Source organism: Pinus tabuliformis, chromosome 3_2 (assembly GCF_031772625.1).
Source record: "Pinus tabuliformis cultivar Carrire ecotype Pingquan chromosome 3_2, CPIR1, whole genome shotgun sequence".
NCBI classification, from domain to species: Eukaryota; Viridiplantae; Streptophyta; class Pinopsida; order Pinales; family Pinaceae; genus Pinus; species Pinus tabuliformis.
In genome coordinates this window covers 406,355,525-406,371,332 of record NC_142302.1, presented here as the reverse complement: position 1 = coordinate 406,371,332, position 15,808 = coordinate 406,355,525, and the positions used below count along the sequence as shown (strand labels likewise).

Here is a 15,808-nt window from a genome sequence, read left to right as displayed (position 1 = left end):
ACACAATGTACAAAAAACTTTGCCAACAGCTCTCTCTCTCTTGTGGATCCAAGCTTGCCATTTCATAAGTAGGACGGATTGAAAATAAGTCTTGAACATAATAAAAAATATGTCTAGATATTCTACAAGGTACCAGACCAATTTGCAATGAGCCTCACATAGAATTGTATGTTCAAAGAAGCAATAATCCAACCTGGTGAAATATGGAATGAAGAAGATCACTAAATAAATTATTACAAACAACAATCATAAGTTATTTCTGCTCTTTCAAACATTCAAATAATTAGCAGCCATCCAAGATATGGAGAGAAGCTATGACCACCCTGTTTCAGTTTAACTGAATAGAACCAGAGTTGTGTAACTAGTACGTACTACAAATATCAGTGTTTTGCAAAAATGTACAAGTAATGATTTTCTGTACGCACAATTAACTTTATTTACTATTGGCATGAAAAAAATATAAACACCATTTGAAGAAACCTCGAATGCATTCTTAGTCCAAGTCACTTAGTTATCATGTCTTCCTCTATAGCATCATGTTATCCCGGAAAAACCATTTCTTCTGAATGCAAGAAGACTAAAAAGATTCCATGGTCACAACAAACTATAGACACCTGTGTGGTCCAAAGAAGGAACAAATGAAAGTTCTCAAGGAGAAGCTAGTAAAAAAATGCAAATGGAAAGGGCATACAACGGTGTCATTGAAGTTGAAAAGCTCTGGAAATGAGTCGTTGAAAAACAAGTAACATGCCTCACTAATTCCGTAAGTAATAAGCCATAATGCTATTTTCCAGAGGAACACTTCAAAGCTCAATATCAACTTTTTTTAAATATGCAAGATCTTTGTCCAGCCAAATCAAACTTAATAAAATAGTTGGTTCAGGAACCTTGGTGTTGATCCTGACAAGATATGATAGGGTGGGCAACTGCCAGCTCCTCTATCCTTGGTGCATTCTATTATTAACATAGACAAATATAAAAAGGCTTAGAACCTATTATTTTTAAACGAATAAAACAGTATAAACCTTAATCAGAAAGATGATTGAAAATCCATGAAAAATAGGAGGACAAACTTACTGAAGATATTTATATATATGTACAATATCGACTTTCTTTTGCCTTTCAGGCCTTACAGATACTCAAAGTACAGTGAATGGCTAAAGCTGCAGGGTAAGGTATTGCGAAAACCAGAAAAATACAACACCACAATCGTGTTGAAGATTGATGTCAAAGACAAGTAAGGCATGGTAAATTTTTGAATAACCTGTAATATGCTTCAGAGAGTGGGAATCTTCTTGCTATATCTGCAAACGATCAAGTGAACCCAACTGAACAGCTCCATCACAGATCTGTCAAACCTTTTTTGGCAAATGTATTTCAGTTGCCTTCTTCGTGGCTTTGAATCAATTTACTTCTGCCAATCATTACACATTCGGCAAGCACAGATCTTTTCCGATATAAGTTAGTCAGGAAGATGAGACAAAGCCGCATGGAAAATGATATCTGCTATAAGTAATTTCCTCAATATTTACCCTGATATTTTGGTTTCGCATGAGTGTCAACAGCAATGTTTGTGTCGTATGGATCATCCCAGTCTGGATTGACCTGAAATTGATATTGCAAGGATCAGCATCCAGCAACATCTGGACAACTTCTCTCATTGTTGGCCGCAGTGCCGGTTGGTTGTAGGTACAATGCAATGCTATTTTCAGTACTTTGATCATTTCTTCCTGAAAAGACTTGCAAATATTTGAGTCAAGAACTTCAAAAGCATCTTTCTGGGAACATATCTTGTGTGAAACCCAGTATACAATATCTTTGTTATCACCAAAACCTGGTTCAATTGGTTGCTTGCCAGTAACAAGCTCCAACAAGACCACACCAAAACTATAAACATCACTCTTTTCTGTAACGTTCAAAGAGTATGCACATTCTGCATAGCAAAAATGGATGTAAGTACTGAACCATTTACATCAAATATGTAGACAGAAATATAAATGGATTTTGAAAAAGGCTAGAATCTATAACTGCAAAATCTATGAAAACCTTGAGAAAGGACTGTCATTTCGATGGCAAAGGTGCAAACTCGGGGAGCACAGTACTAAGTTGAACATACCAGGAGCAATGTAGCCATGGGTGCCTGCAAAAGCTACGGTAGAATCCCCTCCTCCACAAGCTTGAAGATTTTTGGCAATCCCAAAATCGGCAATCTTTGCCTCATAAAATTTATCCAGCAAAATATTGGTAGATTTTATATCTCTGTGAACAATTGCAGGCAAGCAATCATGATGAAGATATGCTAATCCATGAGCTGCTCCCAATGCAATCTTGTACCGTGTTGGCCAATCCAAATCCATACCTCTTCTCTTTAATTTCTTCCCTTCATTATTTCCATGCAAAGCATCAAATAAGTTTCCGTTTGGCATGCATTCATATACCAGTAGATTTGAATTACCATTTGACAAATGACAATAAAGCTTCACTATATTTTTATGCCGAATTGTTCCCAAAATATCCACTTCTGCCTTTATCAATCTATCTAATCCATTTTGCTTATTGCTGTTGATGTTCTTTGTCCATATTCGCTTTACTGCTACAGTTTCATTGTTCTGCAACCTGACACAATACACCGTGCCCGATCCACCCCTGCCTATGATATTATCTTCATCTAATAATGCTTCGTGAACATCTTCTGCAGAGAAGCTTAAATTCTGAAAAGATTTAAGGGTCCAAGAAGAGTTATCCTTTTCATCCATCAGGTCAAGTTGATTTTGACGATATCTTCGCTGAAAATGCATCAATCCAAGCACAAGTAATAACAATGCTGCTCCAAGAATGAGACCGGAGATAATTCCCATTTGTCTGGCTTCTTTCCCACGATGAGAATCAGAACAAGCCTCCAGTATATTGTTATTATCATAATTATCATTTCCAGAGCTGTTAGCACAGAGCCCTGGATTTCCGGAAAAGCTTTGTCTGTTTACCTCATTAATAAGTGAATCTGGAACAGGCCCACTTAACTCATTATTGGAAAGATCAAGCAAACTGAGCTTTAGTGCACCAAGACTGCTTGGAATTGAACCAGATAGTTTGTTGTTTGAAAGATTTAAGGAGTTCAGATCAGCAATAGAGCCCAGTGACTCTGGAATTGACCCTTGCAAATTATTTTCTGCAAGATTTACAACAACCAAAGAAGTGCAGGAACCAACCTCGTCTGGTATGGATCCCTCAAACATGTTTTTCTGCAAAAGCAGATCAGTCAACTCACTCAAGTCGCCAATTTCCTTTGGTATTGGACCAGTAAATTGATTATTGTTTGCTTCAAGTTTGACCAATAGCTTTGCCATGCCAATCTCTGGTACCAGAATCCCGGACAATTGATTATTCTGAATATACAACTCTGATAATTCCTTGACATTTGCGATCTCTGGATCAATTCCACCAACAAAATTGTTAAAGCTTAAATCAATAATGTTAACATTTGGCAGTCCCCAAATTCCTTTGGGCACCGGACCACTCAAACTGTTGTTTCTAACTCTAAAGCGAACCAAAGTTTTGCAATCTCCATAAGTTTCAGGCAGCCCTCCTGTAAAAATGTTATCCAGAACCAGAAAGTATTGCAGATTTCCTCCTCTGCACATATCCTTTGGTAGCGGGCCACTGAACTCATTCTCAGAAACATCGAGCAAGTTAAACTTGGATAGACTGCCAAGCTTCTGTGGTAGTTGGCCTGTGAAATTGTTCTGATACAGTGACAAACCTACAAGATACGGGAATTCCCCAAAACTTTCGGGAATTGGACCTGACAGTTGGTTCATGTAGAGCTGAAAGGAAACGAGGTTTCTTAAATTGCCAACCTCCTCTGGAATATTTCCACTAAGCATGTTCTTTGATGCATCAAAATATTGCAGAAATGTAAGATTACCCAGCTCTCGAGGTATATTTCCACTAAGTTTGTTACAGTAGAGCTCCAGTTGGTAGAGCTTACTGAGTTTGGAAATTTCCCTTGGAATATATCCATGGAGGCTATTCGTAGAGAGATCCAGCAAGCCCAGATCTGTAAAATTTAAAATGAAACTCGGAATTTCTCCTTCCAAATTGCAGGAAGCCAGGTAAAGCAGATTGAGCTTTTTCAGATTCATGAGCTCTTCAGGTATATTTCCTGGATTGAAAGGATTGTTTGCCAGGCTCAGAGAGATCAACTCTGGTAAATTTCCCACAGAAGCAGGGAATGGACCAGTGAAGTTGTTAATTGTCAAATCTAGAATTTGCAGGGATTTCAATGGAGAGAAGTCGGGTAAAGTACCGGACAAAGAATTATTGGTAAGATTCAAGTATTCAAGCTTGCTGCAATTCATAAGGGTCGATGGCAGATTTCCTTCAAGGTAATTTACACCCAGTTGAAGTTTCTTCAAGTTGCTCAAACCGCATATATTGGACGGAAAAGGACCATTCAGAAATTTGGTTTCAAGTATGACTTGAGTGACCATACCTGTAGAATTGTCGCAGGTAATTCCATCCCAATTGCAAGGCGCATCAATGGAGTCTTCCCAGTTTTTCATGGAATTCTGAGGATCTTTCAAGCTACTCTTCATCAGCTGTAAAATTTGAACCTCTTGACGAAGAGCTTGGGCTCTGTTCATCTGTAGCAGACCACATGAAAGCAACAAGCATACACTCCAAAAAACAATCTTGTTCTCCATAGTTTCTTCTGTATCTCACAAGCATATACTGCAAGTTCAGGCTATTGGGTATTTTGCCAGCATATCTCTATTTATGGCCATGGTATTTTCTATTCACCGAGAAGTTCTTAAAAGATATCCACCCGCCATGGCTTTGCAGTAGACTAAACCCAACAATCAGCTTTGTTTCAATTGCAAAGCTACCCACAATCACTCATCTGATGGCTCCCCTGTTTCAATTGCAAAGCTGCCCACAAATTACAATCACTCAGTTGATGGCCTTAGCTGCCAAGAGTAACCTAAGGCCACCAGTCTTTTCTTCAAATTTTGGGCTATTCGAGAAGGGATTTTATTTTGACATAGACTGCAAAGGGAAAATTTATCGTGATATGATATTGAAATCCGTTCGTTCAGGGAGGCTGGGGGGTTAAAATGGCAAGGATAAAAGGAAGGGAATCTTGCAGAGCATCTGGATATGATGCAATCAGTTGGCAATTCATGTCTTCTTTTGCGTTCCCTCTGCTTATATTCTATAATTTATTTTCACCGCACGTTGAAAAATGTGGACCAATGCCGACTGTTAAGCTGCAGGAAAGAACAAGGGACTCTGTCATGGGGACAGGACAGCAACTTAGACATGAACCTCTCAAAGATTTTTACTTTTCTCATATTACCATTTGTCGAGGTTCATGAACCTCAAAACAGAAAAACCATGGCCGACTGTTAAGCTGCTACAAGGGACTCTGTCATGGGGATTTAATTCCCTGAAAGGTATATGTACAGGACAGGACAGCAACTGAGACAGGAACCTCTCAAAGATTTTTACCTTTTATTTATATTACCATTTGTCGAGGTTCATTTTAAAGGAAAACTATGAAGATAAAACAGAAAAACCAAAAAACGTATTTTGATACGCAGGAACGTGACATAAAAGTTTCCTTTAGTGAACTAAAAATACATATCCCAATTAGTGTTTTACTAATCTATTAGTATTTTACTAATTAATTTATATTAAAGAGTTACCCTAACCATTAATAATAATCATTAATAATAAGAATAATTCTGTTATGTTATCTTAACCATTAGTAATAAGAATAATTCTATTATGTTAATATGATATTAAAATTAGTGAATTAATAATAATAGAGGTTCTCTAGATTTTTGGCTCATAATTGGTTAAAAATTATTATTATTATTATTATTTTAACATAATAATATTATTTTAATTAAATTGTCAAATATAATCGTTTCTGGGTCAATTACAAGCTGTTTGCCTGGTCGAGTCTATTATAGTCATTTTTTCGGTCAATCCTAGCCATTGGAAGGTATGATCTCCCTATTCAAGATAGAGCCATGATCTGATTCTTCAACTTGTCATGATGATGAACCACACTTGTTGGTTCAAAACGCGTCGACAAATGTACTATCTTGTGATTTATGCCGAAATATTTTTTCTCATATATATATATATAAAGTTTTAATTTTTTGTTATTTAAAGTGGGATGATGTTACAGACACTGTTAGATGTTTGGTATGAAGAATTTTATTTCCAATTAATTCCAATATTAATTTCTTTGTACTTAAAATTTGTAATTTAATAAAAGGTAAAATTTACATAAATCAATGAAGTTATGAAATTTTATAATTTATTATTTAATTAATTATTATTTTTGTTTTTAAGGCTAAATTTAATAATAAATTTTTATTTGATGTTGTGAATTTTTGTTGGATGTTATGAATTTTTGTTATTAAAAATGTTTTTCTTAATGTATAAATGAATTTAATATTTAAACAAATAAATTTTTATATATTATTATTTAAATTTTTGTTATTTAAAATATATTTTTTAAATATATAAATGAATTTAACATTTTAAAAAACAGTTTAAACATTACAAATATATAAATTATACATATATATATATATATATATATATATATATATAAAATCTTACTAAATTTTAAACAAAATCAATCAAAAAAAATTAAAAAATAAATAAATAACTTCTATTAACTAGCAATTGCTCCTAAAGGTGCAAAGGTACACCGAAGGAATAGGAGATTTGGGAAGATCGTCTCGCCACTCACTCCAATGCAATGCAAGCATCATTAATCATTTCTATGAGTGGAGCAAAATTGCTTCTCAATAAAATGCAAGCATCATTAATCATTTCTATGAGTGGAGCAAAATTGTTTCTCAATAAAAATATGTAGATGACAAATATCTAAAGCCACTCAGAGACGTTAGAAATGGGCATACAAATCTTTGAAGAGGACTCCACCTATTATATTTTAACGACTAATGAGCAAAATTAGGTTGCATAGTCGGCTAGTTCGAAGAAAACCACTTGCGACAACCTTGAAGGTGTCATGTAATATGAAACTAAAGATGAATGCTATAACCTGAACTTGCCAACGCCATTGCCAAAGCACTTCCACTCATCAAATTAGAATAGAGGAAAGCGTTATGCAAACGCTTGGACAATGGTGATGAAGATGAAAGAGATAATTAGCAACCTCTTACTTATCATGTGTGTGTATGCTTACACCCCTCTCAGTCACTGATTCGTACACTAATTACCGTGTTGTGGTGTTTTGTGAGAATATTGAATATATGAACGCTAGCACCTTCCACAGAAATCTAAACCAGGTTTTGGACTCTTTGGTGGGGAATGTTTCTATGATGGGATTCAATACATCTAGTGTTGATGAGGGGAAAAATAACCCCAGTACAGTTTATGGGGTTGCCCATTGCAAGGGAGATTTAAGCTCCTCTGATTGCAAACATTGCATGGACATTGCAACTACTTATATTATATCCTACATTGATGGATGCAACAAAACCTCTGCATATGTTATGTTGGACGACTATTTCTTACGATAGGACACTCAACCATTATGTAGATTACACAACTCAAATTCTCAAAATTTTAATTTTGAAAAAATATCAACCAAATTTTAAATAAATAATCCCAAAATTTAATTGTAAAAATTTTATGGTTCAGACCGTAATATAAAGCTTCCTAAGTATGAGAACCGAAAATCCTTACAAATGAGTATGAGAATTGAAAATCCCATACGTTCATATAATGTGTCCAAATTATGAGAACTGAAAATCTCATCCATTTCTAGTGTCCAAATTTACAAAATCTTGTCATCAAAATTGCACCTTTTCCTCAAACAAATTTCCATTAAGTAACCCTCTAGAATTAAAAACTGCCTAGAACGATTCAATTTTAATAAATTCTGTAAAATATTCACCGATTTTACCAAAAAAAGGTTTAAATTCAAGACAAAATTTGTTTAATTTCACAAAAAAATTGAATTTGAAAAACAATCTATAATTTCTAAAGAATTGAATTTGAAAATAAAAATATAATGGAATTTGAAGAAACAAGCATTTCAGCAGGGAAAAATAATTCAAGTAACAATGATTTTCATTTTTGTATCACTAATCATAGAGTATGATTGGAATCCTGAACCTAAGTTTTTTTAATAACCTGGAGATTGAGCACTGCACGAAAAAATTAATCATTAGAATACACTTCCTTAGATGATCTTCCCAAATCTTCTTTTACCTCTAAGGGCTCTCATTGTTTCATCACTACCTTCTAGAAACGTTTGATCCAACTTTTGTGTCTCTTTACCTTGCCTTATTTGAATATTTGGGCAGTCTCTGTGAATTCTGTTAAGTGCATGTGAGATTCAATTGCAAGCTGAAATACTTATGACACAAGACCAAAATAGATTATATTTCTGGACAGTTATATATAAATAGATAGATTCTCTACATAATGAATAAGGATTAAGAAATAAGAAAAATCAATATAATATGGGGAACTCGTTTAATACAAGAGTAATGTAGGCATGTCTAAAAGAAATTTGAAGATTCTTAGCTGCTATCGAAGAGTTTCCATCCACTAGCATATTGGCCACTTTATTGCATTAGAGGAAATTTCAGCCTAAAAGTGCCCATAAAAAATTTCATGTAATTTCTATGTCATAATATGTAAACCAATCAAAATCCTTTAAATTTAAAAAGCGGTACATGTAAATATTTTAGAGGGAAAATAAGAAAAACTACTTCTTTTAACTGTATTTTTTTCTTATCTCCTCATAGGTTTACTCAAATTTCAAGAGTAGACACTTGTTGGATACATAATTAACTTCTAAATCCAACAAGTACCCATTATCAATACTTTTGAGAATACCCACAATGATTAAAATTGAAGATACATTAAAAAAACGTGTGAACACGTTTTTTTAATGTATCTTCATTTTTTATCAATGTGCGTATTCTCAAAAATATGCATAATGGGAACTCGTTGGATGTGTAATTTAATTCCACATCCAACAAGTGTCTACACTTTAATTTTGAGTAAACCTATAATGAGATAAGCCAAAAACATAATAAAAAAAGTAGTTTTCTTCTTTTCCCTCCAAAATTCATAACTCTTATTTTATTAGTTTTCCTTAGGAGGACACTTTTAGGCTGAAATTTCCTCTAATGAAAAGTCATTGTCTGCTTCACCAAAACTGTATAAAAAATTGAGCGACAAAAAACATGGCAACAAGTTTATTTTTTCTTCTTTCTATCAACCATTATTCTCTTAGATGTCATTGTCATCATATGTAGAATAAAAAATCTAAAGTAAAAATCAATTTATATACAATTCACAAAGGAAAAAATGAAATACACAAGATTAGAGAAACTACCAATCATTTGCAGCTCTTAAATATTCTTAGGACGCCTATAATGATAAAATCCATGAAATGATCTTCTCCCGCTTTAATTAGAATTGTTTTGCTTGTAAGTTCCATATCATTTATGTATGAAGCCACCCAATTCTAATCCATTTGCATCCCCTTTGCCATAGAATTATTGTTTAAACACACTGAAATTATTCAACGTTCCTGAAAAGATTCGGAAAGCAATTCCCCCCTCCATCCATCAAGATACATTCGTATGGTCTACAGGAACCCAATTCACCCCTAGATGTTCGACAATATGCATTCTCGTGTCATATAAGAATTGAATTGATGCATCATTCTTTCACGAAAATATAAATTTAGAAATGTGTTAAAATCAACACAAAAAAACTTCTTTGAGAACAAATCCTTTCTCCCTCATCTTGTTGACCAATAATTTTGCCTCCAATGGTTTGTCTTCTTTCCAAATTCTTTTGATTAATGCAAAATATGTTTGAATAGTTTGGTTCACAACTTCTCTCCTCCATCATGTGGAGGAGCTTAAGACATTAAGTTCCATATCATTTGCACATCAAAACTACCCAATTATAATCCATTTGCATCCCCTTTGCCACGAAATTATAGTTTAAACACATCGAAATTATTCAACATTTCTGAAAGGATAAAGAAAGCAATTTCCCCGCTCCATCTATCAAGATACATTCTTATGGTCTACAAGAACTCAATTCACCCCCAAATGTTTGACAATATGCATTCTCATGTCAAATAATAACTAAATTGTTGCATATTCCTTTCATGAAAATATAAATTTAGAAATGTGTTAAAATCAACACAAAAAATTATTCGAGAACAAATCCTTTCTCCCTCATCCTGTTGACCAATAATTTTGCTTCCAATGGTTTGTCTTATTTCCAAAGCTTTTTGATTAATGCAGAATATGTTTGAACAATAGGTTCACAACCTCTCTCCTCCATCCTATGGAGGAGCTTAAGACATGCATCAAATTCACCTTCTTTTCAAAAGCCATCAGTGTGTATGGTTCAAGTAATTTCTTCTGGACTAAAAGAGCTAGAAATAGCATTATCGAACAATTTGTTTGCCTCTTTTGTCCTACCTTCTCTATAAATACCACAAATTATTACATTAGATATCGATAAAGTTTTCAAATCCATTTTTGCTCATTGAATTTAAATGCTCTAGGGCATGGTTATATTCTCCTCTATTGCAATATCCCATAGTAAGAGAGGTGTATATGCCTTTATGAGGAAGCAAGCCTCTCGCTGACATATTTTTTACCAACTGATCTGCCTCCTACACCCTGCATCCATTGCATAGTCGAACTATTAGTGAACTATAAGTATCCACAATAGGCCGGAAATCCTTTTCTACCATTTTGTCTAGAAGCTTCAAAGCAATATAAATGTTGAAAGCATTTTTTTATGATTTGAATCACCAATTTCCCCATTGAAAGCAATGAGTTTTACTTTCTGCATCTTGCTTTCATGAAGTATCCCATTCATAAGTACACTATAAGTTTGATAATTTGGTTGGCATTCGTTCTTTATCATTTTTCTCAAAATATCAAAACCATGGTCAACTCTATCTAATTTGATACTGCCATTAATAAGAGAGGGTTATGTCACCTGATCAGGTTTCAGGCCTTTTTCCTCATTTTTTCAAGAAGTAATTATGCTTCCTCTAACTTCCTTTGTCTGCAAAGACCATGAATCAGTGCACTATAAGTGTGAACATCTGGCTCACAACCCCAACACACCATTTCGTCAAGCACTTTAAGTGCATGATCCATGACACTTGCTCTGCAAATTCCATCAATCAGGATTGTGCAAGTAAATGGAATTTGAACAAGGCCCCTTTTTATCATTTTTCCAAACACTTTTTTTGCAAGTGATATCTGATTATCCTTGAAAAGTCCATTCATCAGCACATTGTAAGTATAAGCATTTGGCTCACAACCATCTTCCTTCATTCAGTCCACTAGTGCAAGAGCGATGTCAATTTTTCCTCGTTTACAATGTCCATCAATCAAAGTAGTATACATTACTTCATTTGGGTTCAGGCCTTTCTCATGGAGATTACTGAATAAATCACAAGCTTGTTCTAGCTTCCCCTCTTTACAAAGTCCATTAATCAATTCACTATAAGTGTGCAGGTCAGGTTCACAGCCATTTTTCTCCATCATGTCAAGAAGCCTAAAAGCATTATTAGTTTTACCCTCTTTACAATAACCATCAATCAAAGTGTTATATGTTATTTGAGTGGGGGTCATACAACTTTTAAGCATTCCATCAAAAAGCAACATTTTCTTCTGCAACTTCCGCTCTTTGCATAGTCCATTTATCAATTCATTTTGGGTATGAGCATTTGGTTTACAGCTAGTATTTTCCATCTTTTCAAGAATCTCAAAAGCAGCATCCACTTTCCCCTCTCTACACAGGTCGTCAATGAGGGCATTGTAAGTGACCACATTAGGGACAAGACCTTGTTCCAGTACTTTATTGAATAATTCGCTTGCCTTTTCCAGCCTGCTTTCTTTGCAGAACCCATTGATTAATGTAGTATAATTATGAATGTTTGGTTGACAACCCCTTCCACCATTTTACTAACCAAATCAAATGCCTCTTGTAACCTGCCTGCATCACAAAGAACATCAATGGGCATCGTATAAGTATGAACAGTAGCCTTGCAACCATTCTCCACCATCTCAACCAGCATTTGAAAGGCCTCCTCTATTCTTCCCTAAGTGCATAGACCATTAATAAGAGTTGTATAAGTCATTGAATTTGGAGCACAACATTTTTATTGCATCTGTTGAAATATCTTGGATGCTTCAACTATATTTCAGTTCCTACAATTCTCTAGAATGAAGGACGTGTAGGTGAATGTACTGGGATACCAACTTTATTCATAAATTTGACTCAAGAATTGCTTAGCATTATGCACCTTCCCCTACTTGCAGAGCATTCCAATCATAGTATTGTATGTCAAATTGTTTGGCTTAATCCCACTGCTCAACATCTCCCTATAAATGCTCTCTACAGTGTTGGGCATATTGAGCCTTGCTAAGGCTATTAACAAAGAATTATAATCTTGGAGTTTGAGCTTGAAACCCTTATAATGCAATGTTTTAAGGAATTCCATTACCTTGTCTATCTCTTCAACATGGGCACAAACCTTGATCATAAGTGTTTGAATATGCTCTGTTGGCCAGAAAAGTTGAGCCTGGAGGAGCAAATTTATTAGCATCGCATGGAAATCAAAGTTGTGCCTATAGCTAGGGCACTGCCTCATCCAATGAAATAATTGCATGGCAGTTTTGGCATCGGTGAGAAGCTCTAAAACCTTCTCAACATGTTCTGGGTTCTTCTTAAATGAAGGATTTATTTTCCAGTCAGATTGGTGGATTACTTCATGAACTTGGTGCACCAATTACCAAAACTCATTGGATGAAGCAGACAATCTTGCATCAATGGAAGCATTTCTCTCAATGGATGATTGGGATGGAATAAAATCGGATGTAGTTAAACTATGGCACTTGTGACATAAATCACACCTATTCACAAATTGGGAAGAAGGTACAAAAACCTGTAAATTAGGGAACTGCAGAGAATTTAATTTGGAGGTTGTTGCGGAAAATATTAGTGCCATGAAGATCGCCTTCCTCACTTCTGGAAATATCTATAGGTAGAGTGAGAAACCGTGATGCAAAGCAAAGCCTGGCTTTAATCATAATCCTCACCAATCATGGATTCCACGAGATCCAAAATGTTTCTCGAATGAACCAAGTGTCTAACCCATGATATGATATTTTCTCTCTCGACTTTTGTCATGGGAGATGTTATCACTTGTACAGGCCTCCGACTGGAGATAATTAGCAACAAAAGAACCCCCAACGTCATACTTACACCGAGGTAAGCCCACAAACCATAAGGCCTTTGGGAAAGGCACTGCTCTTCTTAAAACATTTCCATAGTGAGGAAATAGTGGCACATGTGAAACGTTTCCATGGAAAAGAAATGACAACATACTTCTCAACTATTTCCATAACGTCATTTGCAGTGCCACATGTCAATTTTTATTTGGATGGAGGATGAAGAAAATACACAGATCTTTTGGCAAAATCTACCTAGCCAAACCCATCATAGCAACACCTTCGGTATAATTAAATAAATTAAATAAATGTATCTATACAACTATCTTATTATTAAAAATAAAATGGCATGGATTTCATTTCCCAGACTTTGTTTAGAAAATCTTATTTGCTTTCCACTTCTTTGTACAGCTCTCTTATTTCAATTTTTTTCACACACTTTGCTGGGAAAGTCTTATTTGCTTGATTACAAGTGAAGGATGGTTAAGTGGATCACATGTATATTTATTAAACAAGTGCTACATAGTAGCTTGTGCTTGCCCCTTAGTAAAAATATTCACATGTGACCTTGACCATTATTTGTAAAGCTATGAACTTTACATGGAAAGTAAGTATTATATATTAGACAATTGATTAGATACTTGTACAACCACATTTATATTAACATAAATATGGTTGATAAACTTCGATAGGCATATATCAACCAATATCAATATTATTAATATTGATATTAATGATAATTCTTTAGTTAAAACTAGTTGTTATATTCTAAAGGCTAGAAAATATCTGTCTTCATCTTTTTAATCTAATGCCATGATTTGGTTCTTCATCTTGTCCTAAAGATGAACCACACTAGATGGTTCGAAACACGTCGACTTAAAATTTATTTATGTGATTTTTACCAAAAAATCTCTCAACATTCATAATATGGATCACAGAAACTATATCAATATTATTAATATTATAAATAAATAATATTATTAATATTATTATTAATAATATTATATAATAATAAATAAATATAAATTAAGGAATAACCATTTAAAATAATTTTAGAAATAAATAATTCTACACATAAGCAAACATTATAAAAAATAATTAAACACAATTTAATTAATATTTTAAATTATTAATTATTTAAAAAGTAATAAAAAGTAAATAAAAATTATTTAAATATGATAAAATAAACAATCATTATATTAACAAAATGAAGTAAAAAATATTAATAAAAATTAATAACCTAAATATATAATATTAATCATCATAGAAATATAATAATAATGTTAATTGAAAATATTAATAAGTATAACCATGGGAAAAAGTAAAGGCATTGAAGAGAACATAAATTTCCACATGATCGACAACCGTTGTGAACCGTTAAAAATCGTTGACAATGGTTAACAAAGGATGATTATGACAATCTCTGTCGCAATGCGACAAAAAAATGAAAACAAATTTTAAACATTACAGGACCAATGACAAGAACACAAAATTTACTAACATTGAAAGAAATAAAAAACATATTTTTAATGAGGTATATTTTATTTCTAACAATAACAACACATTGCACAACAAAATCCAACTTTCAACACTCGACCAGAACACAATTATTTGATGTGAGATTCTTCCAAAACACACCAACAGTGGTGGAAAAAGCAACACCAATTCAAATCAATAGCATAATGATCACGATACTTCACACTTTCAAGCCAGTCCCTTCTAGTTTTCCTCCCTGATTCTCTTTGATGCAAATGAAATAAAGTTTCAACCTTTGATATCATTCCATTCAAAACACGGATATGCTCATCGACAAAATCAGGATGGAAACCATGTCTTCTATCAAACCTTGCACGAATAAAGGTAACAAAACTAATGGTTTCCACAATAGATTTAATCACTTTGATATAATACATACCATCATTGTTCTCCATATCTGTGAATCATTAAAAAAAAGATACAATTAAAATTAGTACATTCAAACAAAACAAATAAACAAAAACAAAACTGTTGATTTATGATTTTGGTTCTTTCGTATTCAAACATAAATGTAACAGGATTCAAAAGGAGGGAAAAAAGTGGAAACAAGTACAATTCAACCAATGAACAACAACAACACCACAAAAAAGTTTATTAGCACATGCAATTTCTCCGAAAAAGTCAATTTACTTACTTGACCAATCAACAAATCCATTGAAATCAACAACAAGAAAAAGAAACAACTTATCAAGGTGCATACAAATAACTGGGAAAAATAACAATAGCGAGGGAGAAGTAATCTTCTTTTTTCTTAAAGACATGCATAAAAATAATTGCAAGCAACAACAAAAAATACAAAAAATAATTCATGAATAGTAAATTGTAGTCAAGATAAATACCTCAAAAATGATATTCACTTCAATTGTTCTTCCTCTTTCTTTATAAGCGTAACATATGCACTATCTCTCATTTTTGTATAACGTTGAAAATAAAATGGCAGTGAAATCCACAAAGCATCTATTGATTTCACTCTTGATATAGCTGTAAATGTC

At 33.7% G+C, this 15,808-nt stretch overlaps 1 protein-coding gene across 4 annotated transcripts; it reads right to left on the bottom strand.

Annotated features, from left to right (window-relative positions):
• Positions 1 to 579: 579 nt before the first annotated feature.
• On the bottom strand, positions 580 to 5,447 carry LOC149181105 (uncharacterized). 4 transcript variants are annotated; one of them, XR_016256982.1, is made up of 3 exons: positions 2,117 to 5,443; positions 1,078 to 1,933; positions 582 to 954 (listed from the first exon to the last, which is right to left on the bottom strand). XR_016256982.1 is itself a non-coding variant. In XM_089416442.1 (3 exons), the coding sequence occupies exons 1-3, from the start codon at positions 4,701 to 4,703 to the stop codon at positions 1,627 to 1,629; spliced, it is 2,805 nt and encodes a 934-aa protein (XP_089272568.1). In that variant the 5' UTR covers positions 4,704 to 5,447; the 3' UTR covers positions 1,486 to 1,626. The 4 variants fall into 4 exon arrangements, 3 of the variants coding, with proteins under 3 accessions (XP_089272567.1, XP_089272568.1, XP_089272569.1); XM_089416442.1 differs by lacking the exon at positions 582 to 954 and having other exon boundaries at positions 1,486 to 1,739; positions 1,829 to 1,933; positions 2,117 to 5,447; XM_089416443.1 differs by lacking the exon at positions 582 to 954 and having other exon boundaries at positions 1,486 to 1,730; positions 1,829 to 1,933; positions 2,117 to 5,446.
• Between the last annotated feature and the right edge of the window lie 10,361 nt (positions 5,448 to 15,808).